At 52.7% G+C, this 17,159-nt stretch overlaps 3 protein-coding genes across 3 annotated transcripts; all 3 read right to left on the bottom strand.

Annotated features, from left to right (window-relative positions):
* Window positions 1-3,378: 3,378 nt before the first annotated feature.
* CORC01_13183 (uncharacterized protein) lies at window positions 3,379-3,549 on the bottom strand (the record flags this gene model as incomplete). The annotated part of the gene is made up of 1 exon (XM_022624800.1): window positions 3,379-3,549. The coding sequence occupies one exon, from the start codon at window positions 3,547-3,549 to the stop codon at window positions 3,379-3,381; it is 171 nt and encodes a 56-aa protein (XP_022468707.1).
* A 9,600-nt stretch (window positions 3,550-13,149) lies between these two features.
* CORC01_13182 (uncharacterized protein) lies at window positions 13,150-15,069 on the bottom strand (the record flags this gene model as incomplete). Its single annotated transcript, XM_022624799.1, has 1 exon — window positions 13,150-15,069. The coding sequence occupies one exon, from the start codon at window positions 15,067-15,069 to the stop codon at window positions 13,150-13,152; it is 1,920 nt and encodes a 639-aa protein (XP_022468706.1).
* Window positions 15,070-16,318: 1,249 nt separating this feature from the next.
* Window positions 16,319-17,065, bottom strand: CORC01_13181 (uncharacterized protein; the record flags this gene model as incomplete). Its single annotated transcript, XM_022624798.1, has 2 exons — window positions 16,319-16,527; window positions 16,609-17,065. 2 exons carry the CDS (start codon window positions 17,063-17,065, stop codon window positions 16,319-16,321), a joined length of 666 nt encoding a protein of 221 aa, XP_022468705.1.
* Window positions 17,066-17,159: the final 94 nt, after the last annotated feature.

The raw sequence follows: 17,159 nt of genomic DNA, 5'->3' as shown, positions 1-17,159 counted from the left end.
CTTCAGCTGTCCGCTACATACCGGATACCTAGTACCTGATAATCTTCATCACGGATCCAGACAGGGCTTACACACGATGCGCATATCATGTGTCCACCCCAGACAGACGTTGATACTCGATAGTCTCTCAGGCAAGGCGGCCCTCGACACTCGGCTATCCTCATTGGGCCATTCCGCCTCGTTCGCGATGCATGCTTGCGCACTGAGGTTCCATTTTGTGATGTATCATCGCGCGAATTCCACGAGGGGAGCAGATTCCTTTCCGCTATCCGGCCTGGTCTAGGCGAAAGGGCCATCGAGGACCGCACCCCACAACCCAGTTCTCCCTTGCAGCCGACGGTGCTGTCCTCGCTGCAAAACGTCCCATGCACAACATGGAGAAACTGACACTGGACGCTCCAGCTGTTACCTGACGCGTGCGGCGATTGCACCACAATTATACACCACTTACGGCAGCTAACTAGTTCAGCGATCCCCCGCGATAGTCGAACTTCTTTGGTGAGCCTGCCATGTAGAGGATGCATCGTACTGGAGGCGCGGCCAATATTCTAAGTCGTTACGAAAACAGCCTTTGTTGTATCGCGGGGAGGCCTGAGTAAACTCCAATCGATGCGATTCCCACAGCATGCATGATATGAGCACCAACATCCTCCAGCCTCAACAGCATTTCTTTCACTGTCAATGATTGCCTCACTGCCGTAACTGGCCTTCCTGTGGATTTTCTTCTGCATCGACACCTCCATCACCTCGGTGCCTGACTCGCGGCCTTTTAGCAGTGGCTTGGAAGCGCGCTCATCTCACGCTTGACCGGGGATTTTTGCCCTGCCGATCGGCTGGTTTCTTTGCCTGTCACTGATCGACCCGAAGACGCTCCCTGAGCGCGAAAGAGCGAGCTACGAGCAATGATGATCACTGAAGAAACTTGCAGCTCCGCCATAAGCATCGAAAACCGAGTCTGAAAGAGCATCAATCGAAGATCGGTTGCGCAGTACCGTAGTATCAAACAAGCCAAGTAATCATTCAGCCGACTAACCACATTCCCGGGTGAGCTGGATTGTTTCTGCGTCTAGCGTATGGAGGGCAACCGAGAAACCAAGCACGACGTGTTCCGAGTATCAAGGGCGCATTCTGTGTGCTGTGGCCATCCGCTTTTGGGCCATGTCCAATCAAATGCGGCAATTCATGCTCAACTGCATGGCACATGATGAGCTCCAGCTGCGGGCAGGTTGACGGCCTAGTTGCATTGGTGTCGGCTTAGATCGGCCTCGCTACTCAATCCGCGAAATCTGCCTGTGAAGTTGCGGCATGCTTTAGGACTTTGATTTGAGCCTCAGCATACGTACCAACCTCGCGTTTACAGTCTCTAAAAGAAAAGACTACACGTACGTGCCGCCTTTTCCGAAGAAAGGGCATACTTGGGTCAAAGCTGCATTTCCACTTCCGGCTTGACCAGAACTCTGTCCGTGGCTTAGACATCCTGTTCCCTCTGGCATCTCTCTAAGCCTCGATGTGCCAGACCAGGGCCCCTCAAACTAACCGCAGCAATGAAAGATGAGAGGGGCTTGGGCAGTTGAAACCTGCTCTCGCCAGGGCTCTCGCTGGCGAAGAGACGTGGTCGCGTTTCCCATTGTCGATGATTTGCATTCGCCAATACCTGACAAGGTCCGGCTAGTCCAGAGAGTCCAGAGTGTATGCGCGGCAATTTTTCCTGCGGTCACCCTGCGAGCCAACGCAAATCATGGTTCTCGAGAGATGCTCATGATCCCCGGATCACCAGTCGAAAGAGCATCGATAATGCTTGTGCTGGGTGACCTCGAATGAGCTTTCTTCCTACAACCGCGCGTACCTTTGCGAAGAACTGTACCACCGTGAGTCGAACTCAAGAAGAAACATCGGATGATACCACTCCATGTATGCCCAACCTTGCTCTCCTTTGCATTTGGTTTTCAGATCCGAGTTCATGGGTGCTTCCCCTGGCAGGATGATGGCCACTGTCGCGGCGAAAGCTTCATCCAGACGATGTCCACCCCCGAGTGGAGAAACTTTTATCGACGGCTAATGACCAACACACAGAACGCGACACGGGTCAAATACGAGCTTTGAGCTTATGCCCGTTGAAACCGCCTGGATGTTTACGAAGCTAGTTATTCATCCCAACAAGAGGTCGATCTTGTCAGTGAACGTTGTCCGTGCGAGCGTGTAATCTATCAGTCGGCAAGTTGCATTCGTCCCGGCAACCAGCCTACGGCTGTCTTTGGTTCTGGTGCAACGGCTGGGGCTGCCGGATAGCACCGAAACTTCTTCAAGTGGTCAACCTACCTAGCACTGGACCAGTGGCATCCGAATCGCATGGCCAGACAGTGTAGAGATCCGAATGCCGCCGCTACCCATAGTGCCGCCAGGGGGTTCAAAAAGCTTGGGAAACGAGGCGACGATACAGTAGGTATCCGAAAACACGGCCATAGTAGCAGGCTACATTGGTGACATCTTCACCCCACTACTATTGCATCCTGGCTTGATTCTCAGCACTAAAGCTGCTTTACAATAGCTCCCGCGGATAAAGGCAACACCATCGTACTTGAACAACGAGGGCCTGCCACCCAGTTGGCGGTCTTCTTTGTCCTCGACGATCTCTAGAAAGGATAGTGACGGATGAGTACTCTACCATGCTATCCGCGGTGCCAAAGCCCTCGCTAGTTGCGATGCAAGAAACACACGATTGGAAAGCCCGATAGTGTACGCCAGAGAAGTTGCAGCGACCGGTGCTTAAGCCGAGTGTGTGATGCGATTAGCATCAACCCCTTCATCACTAGCAGGCCGTCACTAGTTCTCACAATTACATTCCTATTGGATTACAGTTCTTCATCTTGCTATAGGTACTCCTCCTCCTCAGTCTTCCCAACCGGCTTGACGCCGGTAGGGAATCACCCGCGCTAGGGGGATGGAGAGATGCTTCCCGACCTCGAAGCCTCGAAAGACTATGACAGGCACCAACGAGATTACTGGCGTCCTTGATGGCCGTTATCCCATGTGCTTTGAATCATGAATGATGTTATACTATCCGTACTTTGCTGAGTTACTAATAACCAAGTACTATCCACTGTCGGGAGAGCAACGCCGGGACAGGGGAGACAATTCTCATCGTTGGATAGCAAAGATGGCATCGAGAACGATACTGAGGTAGAAGTTACTGATCCATCGGTAAGGCACTCTGGTTCACGATCCGGGGCTAAGCCGCGATATGCGCTCATTCAAAAGGCGGCGGTGATGATATCGAATCGTACGAGTCGCGCTTGAATGTCGTTGAAAAAGGGGTTTTGGGTTGCATATTCCCGGGTGGGCCTCGCGCGACCGGGGCTACGTCGATCCTTGTGAACATCATCCGTCGACCAGGACACCACGTTGTTTATTGCTGCTGTCTCGCCGCCTTCTGAGCCCCAAGCACCTGGACCCGGGTCGTACGGGAATTCGATTGGGGAGCCTTGCTTTTCTCCGAGCTTTCGTGCGCACCAAGGTGCACAAAGAATAACGCCAGCTGGGAGGTGACATGGTGCGACAATAGTCGACCCTTTCACTTGGGACGGCATCGGGTAGGTACCTGGCTGGGAAGTGGGCAAACGAGGGAGGGGGAAGCTAAGCCTTGGAGGTAAAACGGACACTCCCTTTTCTCTTGTCTTGAAGCCGCGCCTTTTCGGGAAGAGCTTGGAAACTGTAAACATCGGATTGTGGCAGAAGCTCGAGGCACAGCGAAACAAAGAAGAAGAAAAAAAAAAAGGCGCACGACAGTGTCCCGAGACTGCGGTCGTAGAATTCCCTCTGGGGGGACGGGGAAGCTTCCATGCCGCGTATGCAGGTCGAGCAAAACTCATCCGAACGAGTCGGGTTTTGTAACTTCACGACTCCGCTTTCCCTTCAAAGATGAGAAGATGACGCAAGCCTCGCCCTCAGCCTCTTGTCGCGGGACGTCTGGAGGCATTGCTCCTCGTCTCAATGTCGGGATAAATGGCAATGGGGCCAGGACCAACCAAACACGCGCGTCGGCTCGGGTTCCATCTGGTATCTGGTACCCCGACTCCCTGCTCCCTCCTTGCAAGTCGCGACTTTTTGCAAAGATAGCATAGCTATCCGTATCACTATGTAAAATGAAAATGTCCCCGACAGAGTTTGGGTACACAGCGCGCCACATACGTCGACCCGGCCTCTTTTCAGTTAGCGATTCTTCAGCATCGGTTGACGGCTCGCTCTGTTTCTCGCCATTGCGGCCCACGGCAGACTAGCTGAAGCTCTCCCGCTCGCAGAAGTCACGGTGCGTGCTCGCTGGCTCCTCCCAGCTGTACAAGATACATTCACATCCAAAGTTGCCATCATGCCTCATCGGGCCTAGACACATGGAAGCACTTGATTTTTTGGCGCGCCAGTCAAAGGGTTCAAAAACACAAGCCCTGCCTGGTTTCGAATGCAACGATAAATACACCTTGAGACAAGAGGCACAAACACCTGGCAAGGATGAATACGAATCGAACGTGGGTATGGTATTCAACCTTGACCACGATCTTTTCACTCATCCCTACAGGCTCTCAACAGAGTCTTACGTATGCGTAATCTACCCACCAAGGGGTCTCAGACCGCCCAAGGCCTTCATCTCCCCTGTATCCAATCATCATGGCAGGTCTAAGACATCACGCCGAAATAAACTTTCTCACCTGTGGCGCTTTCTCCCTTTCGCCTTACTCGACAACGTCCGTAACGATACCTATTTGGTATTTGGACGAAGAGATGGGCACATTTGCACAGGCACAGGATGGCTATCGTAACAACTCGGATCCCACACACACACACACACACACACACACGGACGCTTGTTCATCGCCGAACGCCCCCCCTCCCACCTCCCACCTCCCACCTCCCCTTCCTCTGCCACTCCCTTCCCCAGCGGGATGCCCGAGCACACTCTGAAAGAGAGAGAGACAGACAGGGGAAGATGGAGATGGGAATGGAGAGAGTCACCTACGGCCCCCAAAAGATTGGCGTCTTTCACACTCGTTCCGCGCCTCACGAGCGCTTCTCTTTGTTCCGCCTTTTCGCCCCCGGCCCACTCTCTCAAACATCTCATGCGGAGGGAGCGTCTCTATCCGCAACCACGGAATACACTCCTTCCAACAGCATAAGCAGCCTGCAGGACCTCCTCATCCCACTGACTCGAGGAGAAGCCATCCTTGGGACCTGTCTCTTTGGGACATTGGCAAATTGGGAACACCGTAACCTCCTTACCCCTTCTGCTCCTTCAGTGTCTGTTCTCACCGCAGAAACCCATCCATGCCTGTTTTAAGACGGCACATTCGTTCATCCAAACACGGCAACAGCGGACAGGAGACAAGCCACTCTGCCAATGCAATAAAACCAACGAGACGTGACAAACCCTGCTTCTCAGACACACGGCCTGTGGTAGAGCCCACCACACCTGCCAGGTGAAGGGTGGATTGAGAGGCATCGAGGCTTGTCCAGACCCAGGCTCTACTTTGGATGCGGTAGACCCAGACACACCCCGAGCATCCTCTCTCTCCGTGGCGCTGCTTTCTACCCCTTCTCGGCCTAATACACGGGATCTTGGGTAATTAACCCGAAAATTCTCAAGCACGTTTCCTCCAACAGCGCATGTAGTGGCGCATTTCAATGATTCGTGCCAGCCCGTGCTACTGCATCTCCGTCTTGTGGGGTCACGTCGTTTCCCTCTAGAAAGCCTTCAAGAGGCTCTGTCGGTCTTGATTTCCTTGTGGTCTGTTCTTCAGTACGGTGGCGGATGAGGGACGGCGGCGGGAGCGATGTATTCGTAGGGTCAACGAAGTGACCGGAGAGAGAGAGAGAGAGATGGGCTATCCGGGGCAGGGTTCCCTTCTCGGCCCCCCTTCACTCCCTTGCCCATTGGTACCTCCCATCCTCATCCCATGCTTGCCATGGTCTACCTATGTGCTGCCTTCGGTACCTCCTTACGTTTCTGTCCCCCCTCCCCCCGCTCCCCTTTCCCCGCCGCGCTAGGTTCGGAGATCTTTTTCGTCGATGCCATCCGAGGACACCCGGTGGCAGTGCGGACAAGACGCTGATCTTCTCTTTGACTTGCTCTCTATCTACTGTTATTTTCTCCGTGCAATTCCCTCATCTGATACGCTTGCGTATGGCGTATCGGATGCGACGACTGGGAGAGCGGAGTGTTAAAGGATGGAGAAGGAAAGGGCTGTTGTTCCCAATGGGTAAGATTTGCCTTGCCTTGTCGGGTACTTGACCGTCCCTTCGCGCCCCCTCCTTGTGACATTGCGCACGTTCGTATCAAAATTGGTAATCTTTGGAATCAACTCCAGTTACGGGAGGCGCGGGAGGGGGGAGTTGGATGAGTTTGAAGCGGAGAAAGAGAAAAGACGCATTGCGTACTTGGTGGGGGGTTGGTTGTTTGCAAGCCTCCCGAGTCCTCGAGTCCTCTCAGTTGGATTATTCAGGGGGTGTAAGAAGGAGCAACATGACAAATTGTTCCATACCGTCAGTCGTCGGCATTTTGGCCGTCGTGCCTCATCCGCCTCCCGCTCTTTGACATTTGCCCTGTCAAGTAGCTTCCATCGTCGTTTGGGCACAGTTGGCGGCCTTCACTTCCGGAGTCGACTCCGTGATAGGTCAACGTCATAGGATGACAGGTTCGCTGGCGAGACCTACAAACGGCGGTACTATCTCCTTCCCCCAAGAATGTGCTCGACAGATACTGAACTTTGTTCGTCTCATACCAAAATTCCTTCGTTTCTCCTTTGATGGCTGGCATTTCCCCCGGGTCCCCTTCCAACGCTCACGCCGTCGGCCGATGACTGGTGCTGGTGCTGGTGCTGGTGTTGGTGTTGGTGTTGGCGCTGGATGTTGGGCGTCTTTCTGGCGTGGGCTTTCCCACACGGGCAAGTAGCACTCAAAGACACCCCCAGCCCAGGGTGTTTCTGGCTTGTGATGGATTGTCCGTCCCTTGCCCTTCTAGTGCGTTGATTTGGTATGGGAGACGTGTCTAGCGGACGGTTGTAGCGTTTCTGTGCCCTTTTGGGTCTTTCATGTTGGCAAATGGCGCATATTGTCCTAGCGGGCGCCCCCTTGATTTTTCGAGACGGCGTCGTTTGGTGGATTTGGGTTTCTCTAGGTATTGATGTCTCTTTTCCTCTCTCTCAATCCCTCTCCATGGGACTGGTTGCCTTACTACATACCCCGGCTAGTCGAGGCCAGATCCAGGGCGTGTGGATTGCTCTCTTCTCTAGCTTCGTTGCTCCTACGGGTGTGATGGAGAAGGAAAAGAGGCACACCGGTAGGTGAGAGGGAGGAAGAGCGCTTGATTAGTTCGGTATGGGGTCGGAGGATGGAAGGCAGGCCTAGGGAGGTACACGAGCCAGCCTCCAAAATCACCGGCGTCATGCGGTAAGACTGGCGGAGAAACAAAATGAGGACCACGATTGACAATCAGGGCAAAGAACGAAAGGAAAAGGGGGGGGGCGTGGCAAGTGGAAAGGATTACTGTGCAGTAGGGGGAAAGGCAAAATTGTCGCGACATCATCTCTCTCTCTCTGTCTGTTTGTCTCCGTCTCCACGATACATGGCTTGCTTCCTCGCGACACGAATCAGAGCAACGAGCGATGGACATGACGCGCCTTAGGCCTCATGCGCGACAGAGCCAGGAGGAAAGAAAAAGCCCATACGCGCGATTTGCCAAGCTAGTTCACTGTCCGACGTCCTCAAGTTTTCCCGCCTCTCCGCCGGTCTTGGTGTTCCCGGTGCTATGACATTCTCGCTCGCTGAGCTCGACCTCCTGCGGGCTTGTCATCTGGTTTCTTCATGGCTTGGGGGCCGTGAACCCGAGATAAGTCTTGCGCAGAGATAGGGAAAGAGGGAAGGGGTGCTAGCTAGTGAAGGGGGGTGTGGGTGTGTCTATGAAAAGGATGAAGTGACGGGTAAAGGATGAAGCTGTTGTGGGCATCACGGACTGGGGAGAGGGTCAGTTCTCGGCGCGTGAGGACGTGCCGTGTCGAACACGTAGCCCAGCCAGTCAGTCACCGACCTGACTTTGAGGGTTTTCGCGCCCGGCCACCTGACTGACGATGAACAGTGCTGGCACTGGCGCTGGTGCTGATACATGCAGGCCCGGTCTGGTCTCGAAAAATAACAGTAGCTGCCGCAGTCCGGTCTTGGTCTTTGCTGTTCCCGCAGCCTGCGGGCCTGGGTTGGGCCTGGGGCTGGCTCTTGTCAGATGGTTCCTTCGGGCTGAACTGATACCCGTGATGGATTGTCATGGCTGGGGGAAGGGAGGAAGGGAGGAAGTAGGAAGTGTCCCTTTCTCTTCATTTTGCTCGTGCGCTTGCATGCTCTAGCCCGGATGATCTCGCTCGAAGACACGAAGAGGCCACTTGAAGGAGCGTGCATGCCAGGTTTGATCATCTGATTTTGGGTTTTCGCGATGGCTAACGACGAGCAAGGGGCTGGCTGATGGGTGGATGTCCGGAATGGAGGCAACGGCAGCAGCACTGCAGGACCCGCTGCAGCTGCCTGTTTGGACTGCCGGGTCACATCACAGGCACGAAGCAAGTTATTGATGCGAGAGAGACTTTCGTCCTTGCTTTCGTGGACTGGGGGCCTAGGTTAGCGATTTGGCCGCGTGCCATGAGAGGAGATTGCCCCTTTGCTCGCTCGTTCGCGCCGTTGGTGGACGATGTTCGTTTTGGGACGTACTACGTCGACAGTTGAACCCCCTTGTCTGGTGCCCTGCTCACTACATGCCTGTGTGATGGCGTATTATTTCTTTTCACGAGAATTCCCCTTAGCGGCCGTTTGTCGGTATGTCTTGCGGTGATAAGAGGCCTGTCCTGTATGTGAGAAAGGTTAATATGAGAGTCAAACAGGTATTGCAGAGTGGATAGGGGCCATGGGAGATGAAGGCTTTGTAGATCTGGCGTTCTATGTGGATGCGGGTATGTAATGTGATGTGATGTGTGCTTGCTTGCATTCGGTCCCTCAACGAGTTCGACTTGCGAAGGCGTACAGCAGCGATAGTTCGAAAAGAGAGTTTGAAGAAGGCAGGGTGGAATGTCCAATGAATGCGAATTCGTACCTGGTTATCAACGCGAAGAACGAGCTACGCAGATGAAGATCGAACCATTGTTTGCTTCCGCGGTATCTCGTGTCGTCCCCCGCGAGGAGGCCGCCGCCCGCCTCTCTCTCGAACCCACATGGGTGTGCGCGATCCGGTCCGCCGTTCGTCGAGACGAAGATGATGTTTGTTTGGATCTGTGTGGGCTAGATTTGTTACTTTGAACGGGGTTGATTCGATGTAGGAGACGATGTAGAGAGGTAGGGTAGGTGGCGTTTAGACGATTGAGCCGCTGATCGAGCCGTTCAAATGTCCGTCATTTTGAGATCGCGAAGCTATCCAAGGGCCGCCGCCAGTCACGCCCTCCGCTCTCGTCTACCGACGATTTGTTCTGGTGCGAAGCTACCACTTTCCCCCGTAGTTTAGGAGCGTGGCACGCCGGTCATCTTTTCTACGCTTGCGAACGTTTTTGTTTTTGGTTTTGACGGCGTGAGATGTCGAGCATGAAGAGTATGGATGGCGTTGGCTATGGACCTGCAAGCTTGGTATAAGGGATAAAAACCTGGAGTAGAAGACCATTGGTGACATGGATAGAGATTATCTGCCTTTGCGCCATTGCGTTGTATCGAACGCCTGCGAACCAGCATGTTCGAGTCGAAAAGAATGCGAGGCACGAGATTCAGTGGCTTTGAGAAGTTATGAGATACCTTACAGTCTTCCCAACGCTTGTTGTGATCTCCTCATTCGGTTGATGATGATTTAAGGAGTCGTAAGGCTGGTCTCTCAGGCTGGACGCGAACGCTGTTATTTAGATTTTCGACCCGGCTTTGAACGCTCAGACGCAAGGCCATAAGGTTCTTTTGACTATCCAGGTCACTTGCGATGGTGAGAAATGCCACAACCATAGATGAATTTGACCGCTTGAATATCAGATACAATTGTATGCCTCGACCAGAAAGGGGAGAGAGACACGCATTCAAGTGAGTGATAATGCAAAGATTAAAGCTTCCCATCAATGCTATTTTCTGACATACTTCTCGTCCTCATTATTGTTCTCTTTCTGGAAAGAAGGCATGCGGCAGTCCAGAAGTTCCACGTTCATGACTATCGGCGCTTCGGCTGTTGGATTTGATGTTCTGCCCCTGAATACAGGCGTTCTCAAGATATTGCCAAGTGTTTTCCAGGAGGGTGCCAAGTGGTGACAAGATCATCTACTGCTCAATAAATCCTGTTAACTTCCTCCTATCGCTATAATCACTACTATAGTTGCTCTTCTTGAATGACTTCCTCTTGGTATGTTCTCTCTGTGGACACACGTTCAGTAGTGATGAAAAACGGAATTTCGATGGATCAGCGACGGGTTTAGTTTGTCACCTATTTGTGTGCTGTTGTTTTTGTAACGTGATAATATAATGTTCTAACTTATTCTCTCGCTCTTGACTTTGGCCTCGACCGTTGCCGAAGGCGAAAACAAGCCAACTTGCGAGTGATGAGAGCGGAATGAGATGAGACTGGGCTAGGAAATCAATCCATGGGACAATTCCCAAATCATTTGGGCGGAGGAAACAAGGGTAAAACGCAGGAATTGAGCAGACCTTGTATCGTCTTGACATGACTGGCGCTTGCCATGATTCAGAGAAGGACATCTACTAAAAGCTCCTGTTGAACTTGCTAGCCATTGAAGGCCCTATCCAGGGGCAAAACGAGAAGCCTGCAGAGGCAGTAAATGATACGCAGGGGTCCCCTAAACCCGCTGAAGTCGCAAGCGTTCTGCTACATCTCCGTCGAAGTGACAGCCAGGCTTCTACCAGCATGGAGCCATTGAAGAGCCTGGCTGAGTACGTACAGGAGGTAAGAGAAAGGGAACCTTTACTACTATCCATATTATCTTGATACTCTCTTTAGATGTTGCTCTTCTCGATTACCGAGGAGAGAGAGGGCATGAGTATACTGATATCAGGGGATGCGGTGGAGAAAAGCGAAGGACTCCAGCGGGTATTTTTGTTTCTTCCTCGCCGGTGCTACCTTCTAGTAAACGACAAAGAAGTATTAAAATTCAGTGTGCTCCCTCTCTGATGAGCTCAAGACTGTAGCTATCAGTCTTTGTTCTAGATAGCCGGAATCTCGAAGCCTGTAGTCGCTTTGAAAACAATTCACTCACGGTTCAGGAGCTATCGGATCGTTGGTTGACGTAGGTTAGGGGGGTTAAGGGGGGGAAAAGACCTGGTCCTGAAGCTTATAGAAAAGCCCGCATGCTTTGATTGAATCGCTGCCTCGAATACTTAAATCGCAATTGCGCCTTTGGGGTATGACTTGGAGCTCTTTAACTTACATGTAGTAAAGCAATCGAGTGACGGTAGACGAGCGTTAAGATGTCGCCTACGGAATCAATGACCTCTCCGTTGCTGCAATGTATTCCTTCTTGGTGGAATATGATTCCTATTTTCATGTAGAGCTTTAGATCGATTAAGAAAGGCGCCTGTGGCTGGAAGTTGAAAGCTGGGCATTTCATCACCGAAAGGCCAGGAATGGTTCTCGCACTTATATTGAGGGCTCATCGTACTTTTCATCGTTTTTAAACTAAACTAGGATGAAGTCGAAGTCATTATTTGTGGTGTTCGTGTTGTGAATATCTGGTTGATATACGGTAAGAACGAAAAACGTTGTGACGATGTATTGGACCTGAGCACACTCTCTATACCATACCAGACTCCTATTACCCTATCATGAAACTACATAACGCTTTTACTCTCGCATCTCCCAATATCAGACGTGTAAGAAGACGTCGCTATCGAGTCCTCTGCCAGCAGCGGGGTCCCATCAGAGCCCAGCGGGACCAAACCGGCCACCCCCTCCGAGACCCGCCTCCGAGACCCATCATCGTGGGCCTCACTTAGGGCAACTTCCACATCGCAACTCACACAACCGCATCGTATCAAACCAGCCCGGTTTCAAGGTCGGTTAGCTCAGTTGGTTAGAGCGTGGTACTAATATATCATCTAGATATATCAAGTAATGCCAAGGCCGTGAGTTCAAGCCTCACACTGATCATCGTTATCTTTTGCAGATGGGGACGGAGTTCCAAGTGACGGGGATGGATGACGTGTATGTTTTGAGTGTTTTTGAAAGCTTGACGAGAACCCGGTGAATGATGATGAATATAGCTGGCAACCTACGAATATGTGTAAAGGGTGTCAAGGTGGGCGAGGTTTTTGGATGATGGATGTGAGAAGGTGGTTTTGCCTAAATATGGGACTGTACCAATCAAAAAATTCTCTTTGAGATCAAAATCCCTATGCCTCACGTCTCTGAACCTCCATATCTTTCCTCTCAAAATCACATTCTCTGCCCCCCAGCTTCCGACGCAGCCGCGGAGAACATTCTTCTCACGAACTCTCAGCTTCAAGAGGACATACCTGATCGCATGCATGGACTCCTGCGGCAAGACCGTGACGTTGGCCGGCGCGGGCAAGTCTGCCCGCGGCCTTGGCAGGTGCAAAGATCATTTTGAAGAAGCTAGAGCACTGAATCTTCTTTCTCCTGCCAGTATTATTCTCGGCACCAATGCTGGGACTGATACTGATACCGGCTCGTTGGTTGACCGATATGTGTTGATACTTGGCAAATGCATTGGCTGGATTGATGTCGAATCTTGATCTCATTCAAGGTAAATAGGTAGCTTGCTGGAAACGCTTCAACTGCAATTTTCTTGTAGACAGGGAAGAGCTCCATGTTGTGTTTCGTTGCTCAAGAGCCGTCTCCTATCTTGGCCTTTGTCACTGAGGAACTCAATTAGAGACATCCGGCTGCCCAGAAAGTTACTAGTCGTGGTAATTGAGGAACACCACTGCTCGTGACTCAAAATTCTGGCTCTGGATGTTTGAATCAAACCGTGAAAGCCTAAGTATATAGATAACTTCATTATGCTGTCAACCACGGGGTTGAATAAATATGTTTATCATTAATCAGTGACGCTGCCTGTTGAAACACCCCCGACCTTCCATATCCACAAAGGACCTCCTGTTCAAAATCCTCCAGGGAGAACCTCATCAACTGTTCTGCTGCTGTTCTTCTTGCTCCTCTTCCTGGAGCCCCGAATACCGCAGATAGAGCCGATCTCTGAAGTGCTGATGGCGGATCCCATTAGGCCTCGCTTCCTTGAACGTCTCGATTGCGTCCTTGACGGACATTCCGCATCGGTCTACCAGATAACACACAATAAAGTATCCGGTGCGGTTGAAGCCGTAGTGACAGTGAACTCCAATGACCTGCGTCTGACCTTCCACCTCGGCCCACTTCTCCTCCTCGGCCCTCGCCTTTTGCTGCTCTCGCAATTTATCCACAATTGAGATGAAGTGAGCTACTTCCGAGTCCTTGGGCGGAATCTTTGAGACCGTCGCGAACTTGTGATACCGCACGCCTCCCTTTTCCATGCTCCGCGGGTCGTACACCGGCTTGTCGTGACTGATGTCAATCACGTCCTTGATGATTCCTCCCCAGTTCTTGACAAACTCAGCAGGGCAATGAGTGTCATCTGCTTCTCGTAGAGTCTTCATCGCTCTAAAGACCGGTGGGCTACCTTCTGGACCGATGGGGTGAGAGACGGGGACAACGCCCTTCCACTTGGCCAAGTTCTTCACATCCCACTTGCCCTCCCGCGAGAGATATTGCAGTTGCCACCCAAGAGACAGACGACCAGTGACATGGTTGGCAAGGAAGTCGGAGATCAGACCGGCCAGAATTCTGACTGTAGCAGGCATGAACAGAAGGGCATGATTAGCTGGCGCAGGCATGATGATTGACCTGACAACCTTGGTAGGATGCCGGGGTTGAGGCGGGACGTTTGCGGGAGACTCTTGCGGCGTCGATGGATCTTCAAAAGCGTTTTCTGCGTCTTCGTTGATTGGGCGATCTCGATGGAAGTCCTCGTCTCGAATATCATCTATACTTTCGGGCCCGTGGTCCGTCGGATTCTTTGATGTGTCGACCGGTGCCGCCGCGTCGACAATTGCCTCGTGGCCATCGTCTGATCCAGTCTCGGGTGATAGAGGCGCCTTCTCTGAGAGGTACTCCTTGACCTTGTCCACCTCCTCGGGTTTCGTCAGCTTGTCCTCCTTTCCACCAACGAGATAAACCGGAACGTCAACGCCGGCCCACACGTCCTTGCCAGGGACGCCACCTTTCGCAACTCCATTCTCATAGGTCGGGAGTGATCCCCAGGCCATCCTGCGCCAAACGGGCGTCCGGCTTTGATTGTTGAAACGGTCCTGGAGCTTGCGGAGCTCGAGGTCAGCACCCGGGCCGACGAATCGAGTTACGCTGGCGCTTTGCGGGCCTCCCCGCCGGTCATAGGCTCTCCACAGATCAAAGATCCAGCCGGGTACCCAAAGGAGCCTCCTAAACAACGTCGTCATGTCTTCTGTCGGCGGACCGGCTAAGGGACAGATCGCGACCAGTCCTACGACGTACTTTCGAAGATCCGTTTTGTGCAGGGCATTACGACTCGCCAGCTGTGCACACATTGCAGTCCCCATGCTATGACCGATGAGGACGACGCTGCGGTCAGACTCTTTCTGACGGTACTCATCAATAATGACCTCTAAGAGCTCGCACAGCGCCTCCGGGGTGTAGGCGTCCCACGCCTGCTGGGTGAACTCGGAGCGACCACACCCAGGCAAGTCGATGGCTAGGCATGATGATATGTGAACCAGGCTCGTCAACAGCGGGTGAAACTGAGCCACTGATCCTCCCAGTCCGTGGATACAGACGAGCAGGGGAAGGGGTGGGTTGGGTAGCTGGTCTGCTTGGAGGTGTCGTTTGTAGAACGTCCTGATGCCAGAATAGGTATAGCGCCCTGTGGTATATGAGCGGCTCTCCGAGTTCTCCTTCAGCAAGATCGGATCGGTAGCTTCCGGGTCATGGGGGTTGGCGATGCTTAACCAGCCCGCGCCCTGTTGTTGGTCCGACATGTTGACGGTGGAGGGGATCCTGAGGTGCCGAAATTCGAGCGCGTAACCAGGCAGTAACACCGCAGGACGATGAATGTGATAAACTCAAGTTAAACAGCGCAATGGGTGATGGATAATGGAGACCGGATAATGCGCGGGTATCTCTGAACGTGGTGCGCTATAAGAAAATGTCTGGTCTTCTTTCGTTGGTCGGACGCGATGTGTCGAGAGCGGTGATCTCAAGACCAGCCGTGTTCGGACGGAATCAACAAGACAGGAGAAGGAGCCACGAGATTAGCGGCAACGTGGTCGGTGACACTGGGCGGGAATGTGAGTCAACCAGTTGAGGCGGAAAGCGGTCCTCGTTGACTTGTCTGTCGCACCTGGTGCTTCTGGGCGCGAGGCCCAGCAGCACTGCAGGAGGAACAAAAGCGGACGCTTTTTGTTTCCTTTGCTCAAATTGTGAGGGACACACGCGCGGGGCAGGTTTCGTCGCGGAGATCGACTGACGAAAGGCAGGCGAGAACGTGGTCGGAACAGGCCGTTCGTAAGGCAAGTTCTATCACTGGGATCGAAGTGAGTGAGAGCGGAATGAGTGGAGGGAGGAGATAAGGTGTGAGAACGCGCTGGTATTAGGTGAGCGCTGAGCCGCCTCGATAGACAGGTAAGGTGGGACAGGCCGCAGGTGTGGGCGGGCACGGCAAACCTTTGCCTTTTTGGCAATTTTATGTCACTGCTCATTTTCAGCCAACAGTTCGTCATTCCTCCTCCACCTGGGCCCGGGAAAACACTGTCATTGGTTTCCTTGCATCTAGATTTTTTTACCCAATTGCAACGCCCTGCCAATCCTGGATTGTACAGGAGGGTCCTGCAAGGCTGATTACGTATCAAATGAAGATGAATCATGGGTATTGTACATTGCATTTAGGTAACCAATATATGCGTAATATAAGTAGTCCTTTGGCGGGAAAAGTTTTTGGTAATGGTCACGGAGCGTTTCCGTGACCCCGTCGAAGAAATTTGGTGGTACAGCTGTGGCAGTCATTGCCAAGAGATATACAAATAAATGGTCTGTAGGTTAAAACAGTCGAGATTTTGCCATGGGCGATGTTCAACTGAAATCTCTGTCATTGACCGTCGTTCCCCCTGGATCACCATGAGACTGCCGTGTGGATGACCTCCTGTTCACACACGTGTGTTCCCAAATGGGCAGCCCAGCTTCAACTCATCATGACTCGAGTTGAAGGTTTCCCGATCCGCCGCCTGCACTTCATACAGCCCCCTTGCCCTCGACCCATCCGATGGGAATCATCGCGCCCGCGACAATATCAACACCTCGTTCTGTGGCAAGCAGATTGAATTGGGAGGCAGCGTTTCTTGTATCCAAAACTTCGACGCGGATGCCGAGCGAGCTGAGGTGCTTCCTCGTCGTCGGGCTGAGCGGTACGATCTTGGGACCAACACCGATGATGAGAAGGTCTAGGAGGGCGGCAGTCAGTTAATTGTCTACCCTCGAAACATAAATAGAGAGTAGAGGGTGAAAAAAAAAAAAAGTCGCACCAGGTCTCGGCCAGACCAGATCTAGCAGTCCGAATGCTTCGGCGGGCAGCTCGAACTGGCCTTTGGCGTTGATCAGATTCTTGGACCCCTTCGCCTCCCAGGGCCTCCACTCGAATGCCTCGCCGCCGATGAGCAGCGCGGCGCCACCGTCCATGATTTTCACACCGCTGTTCAGGTGGAAGCCATCCCATACGCAGGCGTCGATCGAGGTCGATGGGATCGGCGTGTTGGCCAGAACGTCCATCTCGCTGAAGTCTGTCACTCCTTGGTAGTCCTTGGGCTTCTCATTTCTTGACCTGGAGGGGGTCGTGTGGAATTGACTGCGCAGGCAAACTGATTGGGCGGAAGCTGCGGAGGGTCGTAATGATGACGGCGAAGCTCGAGGGATGGATCGGGAGACGGTGCGCTGTGCGCGCGCAAATGCGCGGAGAGCGCGGGTCGTCGCGAAGTTGTTCATCGGTTCGTTCGCGTGTCTCTCTTGAAGGGCAGATGCTATGGTGATTTGAGTGCCAAAGTCTGTCTCGTTTACACAAGTTTGTTCGGTTGTGATA

The sequence above is a fragment of the Colletotrichum orchidophilum genome (genome assembly GCF_001831195.1).
Source record: "Colletotrichum orchidophilum strain IMI 309357 chromosome Unknown Scaffold_181.1, whole genome shotgun sequence".
NCBI lineage: Eukaryota > Fungi > Ascomycota > Sordariomycetes > Glomerellales > Glomerellaceae > Colletotrichum > Colletotrichum orchidophilum.
Note: the sequence above shows the minus strand (reverse complement) of the source record. Positions and strands in the feature narration are given on the sequence as shown.